The sequence below is a fragment of the Oncorhynchus tshawytscha genome, linkage group LG09 (assembly GCF_018296145.1).
Source record: "Oncorhynchus tshawytscha isolate Ot180627B linkage group LG09, Otsh_v2.0, whole genome shotgun sequence".
Lineage (NCBI taxonomy): Eukaryota > Metazoa > Chordata > Actinopteri > Salmoniformes > Salmonidae > Oncorhynchus > Oncorhynchus tshawytscha.
The window spans coordinates 69,595,132-69,601,097 of NC_056437.1; the positions used below are offsets into that span (position 1 = coordinate 69,595,132).

At 39.3% G+C, this 5,966-nt stretch overlaps 1 protein-coding gene across 1 annotated transcript; it reads left to right on the forward strand.

Moving 5' to 3' along the window:
- The first annotated feature begins 1,420 nt into the window (after positions 1-1,420).
- On the forward strand, positions 1,421-2,816 carry LOC121847210. Its single transcript, XM_042327326.1, has 3 exons — positions 1,421-1,885; positions 2,060-2,197; positions 2,384-2,816. The coding sequence occupies exons 1-3, from the start codon at positions 1,531-1,533 to the stop codon at positions 2,638-2,640; spliced, it is 750 nt and encodes a 249-aa protein (XP_042183260.1). The 5' UTR covers positions 1,421-1,530; the 3' UTR covers positions 2,641-2,816.
- The last annotated feature ends 3,150 nt before the right edge of the window (positions 2,817-5,966 follow it).

Sequence of the window (5,966 nt, forward strand, 5' to 3'; positions counted from 1 at the left end):
GTTAGCTGTTAAAATAGGATCTAACAATAATATTAATGGATTAGATAGCCGTGGCTTAAAAACAAAGGTGTCATTGTATGCTGATGATTCATATTTTCTTTTAAACCCACAATTAGAATCCCTCCACAGCCTCAAAGGGGATCTAGATACTTTTGCTAACCTCCCTGGATTAAAACCAAATTTTGATATTACGTATTGGATCACAAAAATACAACTTTTACATTACCATGTAGTTTACCAATAAAATGGTCTGACGGGGATGTGGACGTACTCGGTATACATATCCCGAAAGAAAGAAATGATCTCACTCCAATACATTTTATATAAAGTTAGCAAAAATAGATAAGATCTTGCTACCATGGAAAGGAAAATACCTGTCTATTTGTGGAAAAATCACCCTGATTAACTCTTATCACAGTTGACCTATTTGCTTATTATCAAGGCTGTGGGTAACTGGTGAAAGGAGTCAGGCGCAGGAGAGCTGAGATGCGTGGACAAGGTATTTAATACAAGACAACACAAGTATAAACACAATACTACGGTGCGGGAAAAATACCGGTACAACAAAATAAACGGGCATAATAACAAAACCCGGCAACAAAATATCGGCCGTCAGTAACAGCCTGAACAATAGAACAAACACGCACACAAACATGGGGGAAACCAGAGGGTTAAATAATGAACATGTAATGGGGGAATTGAAACCAGGTGTGTAGAAAACAAAGACAAAACAATTGGAATATGAAAAGTCTTAAAGTAATGATGGACTGTTGTTTCTCTTTGCTTATTTGAGCTGTTCTTGCCATAATACGGACTTGGTCTTTTACCAAATTGGGCTATCTTCTGTATACCCCCCTACCTTGTCACAACAGAACTAATTGGCTCAAACACCTTAAGAAGGAAAGAAATTACACAAATTAACTTAACATAGCACACCTGTTAATTTAAGTGCATTCCAGGTGACAACCTCATGAAGCTGGTTGAGAGAATGCCAAGCGTGTGCAAAGCTGTCATCAAGGCAAAGGGTGGCTACTTTGAAGAATTTCAAATATAAAATATATTTTGATTTGTTTAACACTTTTTTGTTTACTACATGATTTCATGTATTATTTCATAGTTTTGACATCTTCACTATTCTACAATGTTGAAAATCGTAAAAATGAAGAGAACCTTGAATGGGTAAGTGTTGTAAAGCTTTTGACTTTAATTGCAGGTGAATTTGTCCCAATACCTTTGGTCCCCTAAAATGGGGACGTTGTACAGAAGTGCTGTCATTTCTAAACTGTTCACCCGATATGGATGAATAAACCCTCAAGTTAAAGTGGACAGTCTGCACTTTAACCTCATATTCATTGTATAATTTCAAATCCAAAGTGCTGGAGTACAAAGCCAAAACATTTGTCACTGTCCCAAAACTTTTGGAGCTCACTGTATATATATAACATTCAGAGCCTTGATAGGGACGAGAGACTGATTACCTTGTCCATCACACACATATTTCTTAGTCAGAAGGTGTGAATATGGAATCACATGACTTTCAAATTGCTGTTTACTTTCTTCCCAGTGGTCCTGCTACAGCCCAACATCTCTCTCAGTCCTCCAAATGGAGGGATGTTTTGGGAACCTCAGGGGCCAGAGGTGGTCAGGGGCCACAGCTTCTCCATCACCTGCTCCATTCAGCCACAGTATCCTGGAGGCCTCTTCTATCTGGACTTCTCTGGGTCCAACAAGACTGAAACTAAGCCAGCAGTCAACCACTCTGCCTCCTTCCACTTCCCTGTTGCAGAGTATACAGACCAGGGGAAGTACAGCTGCAGCTATGTAGTCAATGTCTCCACCCGGTCATTCAGGTCGGGTAATAGTGAACTAGCTGTCACCATTCGAGGTAAAGTAAAACATGCTAAAAAAACACATTTAAAATTGTGAGAGAAAAATCATAGTATTGTAAGATTTATAATCCTTCATGTCACTTTTTTGTTTGTTTTTATATCCTATGAATTTGCCATCTACAAGTCTTGATCTGTAGATCTAAACCTTAATATACCTACATTTTCTTCAGCGTTCATGGTCCCCATCATTGTCTCTGGAGGGACTGGTGGGGTAGGACTGCTAATTCTGCTTCTTCTAGCCATCTGTCTAGTCAGCTGGAGGACGAGGATGAACAGAAAGCCATCTACAGAGACTGGCCAGGGAGAATGTAAGTGATATCACTATACTGTAAACTCAAAGGCTGAATATGAACTTGATTTATGCCTTGAGCCTGACAAGTTAAAGCAGCATCTCAAATTCGGCCGAAATACTTTTGAAATCATTTTCTTTGTAAGGCTTTTTCCCCCTTGAGTTTCCTGTAACGAATATTCATAAGCGAACTGTTATGCAACAGGTATTGACAACAGACACAACAGAGGGGAGGACAACGAAAAGGAAGAGGACTATGTTAATGTTGAAAACGTCTGTTACCAGAGAGGTCTGGAGAGTGCAAAGAAAAATGAGAAGGATAAAGGGCACAGCTATGGGAAATCAGAGGATGTCTATGTCAACGAGGACGGAAACACTCAAAGAAATGGTGTTTGTGGGGGGTCTCATGAGAAAATTAACAGTGAAGATGATGAAAATGATTATGTTAATGTCTCTGCTTAGGACAATGCTGTAGCACAGGCAGGTGTGTCAGTTGACTATAGCTTTAAGACCAAAAAGTTAAAAGTAGGCTACAAAAAAAGTTGACTAAAATCATTCAAATCCGCCATTAAAATGCAACGGCTGTTTAGCGTATCTATGGGCTGGCTTTAGGACTACGCAGCAATTAGCTCGGAGGGCCTGTGCCTTTCTCTCAGCATTGAGCAGAGACAGTACCCAACAGCTTGCTTGAGGTCAACCTATTTAGGCAGTTCGCCGATTGCTTTAAATTTGATGTCGGCATTTGAACTTGGCCTTGTAAGCCTCACAGCCAGTTTTATGCACCTGCTACTTATACATTGATGTCGGCATAAGCGGCGCATCCGGTAGGCTAGGGGAAGATACGCTTCGCCTAATGTCAATAGAATGACATTTCCAAAATGAGCTATATAATTACTTGTGCCTTATACAGAAATAAATAACATTACAAATACAACACCATATGATTTGACCATAGAGATTCATTAGCTTCTTTTAAAAATGAGCTGTTTTTATTGAAATTAGTCATTTGGGCAGCAGGCGGAAGATAGCCTACAAAATAGTTGATTGTTGAGTTGCAGCAGTCTGTGGAAAGAAGTTTAGTAGGCTTAGGCCGATCTCAATATTTCAAACTACAATCACGGGAAAAACATAATTTAGAAAGCAAATGGCTATTGCTGAGAAGAAAAGGCTCTAATTTGTCTTCTCAACTCCCATTTGAGTAAACAGTAGCCTCTTATTGGCACCAGAGGAGAGCATCAACCATATCCCCAATGAGTGCACCATATTCACTTGCCTTTATCATTGGATCCCCAAACATTTGGGGAGACAAATTCCCTCCTCCAGGCTAAATGGATGTCATATTGTAGAATTTGTGACTCTCCTTTTTGTAGGCCTGGATTAGATAGTTACATAGTTGATAGTTGTTTTTACTCATCTGTTTGTGAGTGTCAGCAGAGTAGGCTACTATTTTTTGTCGTATTGAAAAATATGTTGCTTATTCCTCCAGTCATATAAAGTGTATTAGAATTGCATAAAATGTGTTTAGAAAAAGGCAACATTTTTCCTGTGCAAAGAAAGGAGAAGAAACGTCTCTGTTTAATCCTACACTATGTCATTACGCGCTCAGAAATGCATTGTTCAGAATTATCTGTTTTGCTTACAGTGATTGAGTTATGTGATTAACCTAAATTATGACTGAAATCTACTCATCACATTAGCAATAGTAGCAGATATTGCATTAGTCCGCAAATGCGATAGTAGATGCATGAAATCCCTTTATTACACTGAACAAAAAAAATGCAACAATTTCTAAGATTTGACTGAGTTACAGTTTATCTAAGGAAGACAGTCAATTGAAATGAATGAATGAATTAGGCCCTAATCTATGGATTTCACATCACTGGGAATACAGATATTTTAACCCTTGTATGGTGATTTTAACCCTTGTATGGTGATTTTGTTATTCACCGAACGTTTGCGAGTCTGATGGCCCCACAACGCTACTGTTTTTTTTAAACAATACAGCCATAAACATTTAGGTAAAAATGCTCAATACTTAGATGTTGACTTATATCAATTACAAACAAAGACAGCATGCATGGTTCAAATTTGGCATTTATCCCTGGTAGATCACAATTATCAATAACAGCGCGATTTGTTTTATTAGATAATCAAGACATTGGTGGAATAAATCATGTTTATCTTGAACAAACATAAAAGAAACAAGGTTTTCATCACTATCGATGTTTATTGCTTTGAATTGAACAAATTGTAAAGGCAAATTTTACGTAGTATTTTATGGAAATTATAAATTGCCCTATTGAACACAAATTAAGGCCGATCCACACACCACATGAGGGACAGAGTTTTACTGTGTGTGTGTGTTGCAAATGTATTTCTTGCACTTGATGCATGTGTACTGTGTCTTCCTGTCCTTCTTGGGTCCACACACATCGCAGCACTTCTTCTTGTTGCTAACGGCTGCAATATAGAATGATGAAAACACTTAGTTCAGGAATTTGACTAACATCTCACTTACTCACATATATAGTTACAGCAGGCTAAGGCAGGAGAGTCAGACACACACACACAACATCATCACTCACACTTACTTCTGGTATTGGAGTTGTTGGCTCTGTGGGCCGGGCAAATGGGGCACCAGCATCCTCCACCTGAATCTTCCTCAAGATGGCTGCAGAAGCTGGGGTCCTTGGGATATGTTGCCTCCTCTGGAGAAAGAGCCATCTCCTCTGGAGCTTCCCTCTGTTCTAATCTGGGTTCAATGCCATCCAGATGACAAACGCAATGTACGCCAAGATGTTGAAGAATATCACAAGTGGCCAGCGTAGGGTTCTTCTCTTACAGCTGTAGCCAATCACCAGCTTGTCTAAATTGTCCGTTGAGATTGCCTGCAATGACAACAAGCTCAGTCCGATGATGCTGTGACACACCACCCCAGACCATGACGGATCCTCCACTTCCAAATCGATCCTGCTCCAGAGTACAGGCCTCGGTGTAACGCTCATTCCTTCGAAGATTAACGCGAATCTGACCATCACCCCATGTGAGACAAAACCGCGACTCGTCATAGAAGAGCACTTTTTTGCCAGTCCTGTATGGTCCACCAACAGTGGGTTTGTGCCCATGGGCGACGTTGTTGCCAGTGATGTCTGGTGAGGACCTGCCTTACAACAGACCTACAAGCCCTCAGTCCAGCCTCTTTCAGCCAGGCATGTTCACACAGATGAGCAGGGACCCTGCCACAGTCGTATCTTTCTTTTGGTGTTTTTCAGAGTCAGTAGAAAGGCCTCTTTAGTGTCCTACGTTTTGATAACTGTGACCTTAATTGCCTATTGTCTGTAATCTGTTAGTATCTTAACAACCGTTCCACAGGTGCATGTTCATACATTGTTTATGGTTCATTGAACAAGCATGGGAAACGGTGTTTAAACATTTTACAATGAAGATCTGTGAAGTTATTTAGATTTGTACAAATTATCTTTGAAAGACAAGGGACGTTTCTTTTTTTGCTGAGTTTATTTCATGTGACATGAAGTCTGCGTGAACATATCACCTTTTAATTAACAATGTGTTCATTATATTGAATTATGTTTGACAGACCAAGAAATATGAATTATGCAACTTAAATCAAGTCCAACAAGCAATTATTTGCCAGAAACCCAATAGTTTAATAGAGTTCACTTTATGAAGTCTTATTTCAATATCCTCATAGCCTCCAGTATAATTCACATGAATTCCTTTCATCTCACTAACAGGAATGTATTTTTTAAAATTATGAATCTGCTTTA

Coding starts and splice junctions, on each gene's coding strand:
- LOC121847210 (XM_042327326.1), top strand. CDS start 1,531: ATGACTTTCAAATTGCTGTTTACTTTCTTCCCAGTGGTCCTGCTACAG. Junction 1,886..2,059: donor ACTAGCTGTCACCATTCGAG/GTAAAGTAAAAC, acceptor CATTTTCTTCAG/CGTTCATGGTCCCCATCATT. Junction 2,198..2,383: donor AGAGACTGGCCAGGGAGAAT/GTAAGTGATATC, acceptor GTTATGCAACAG/GTATTGACAACAGACACAAC.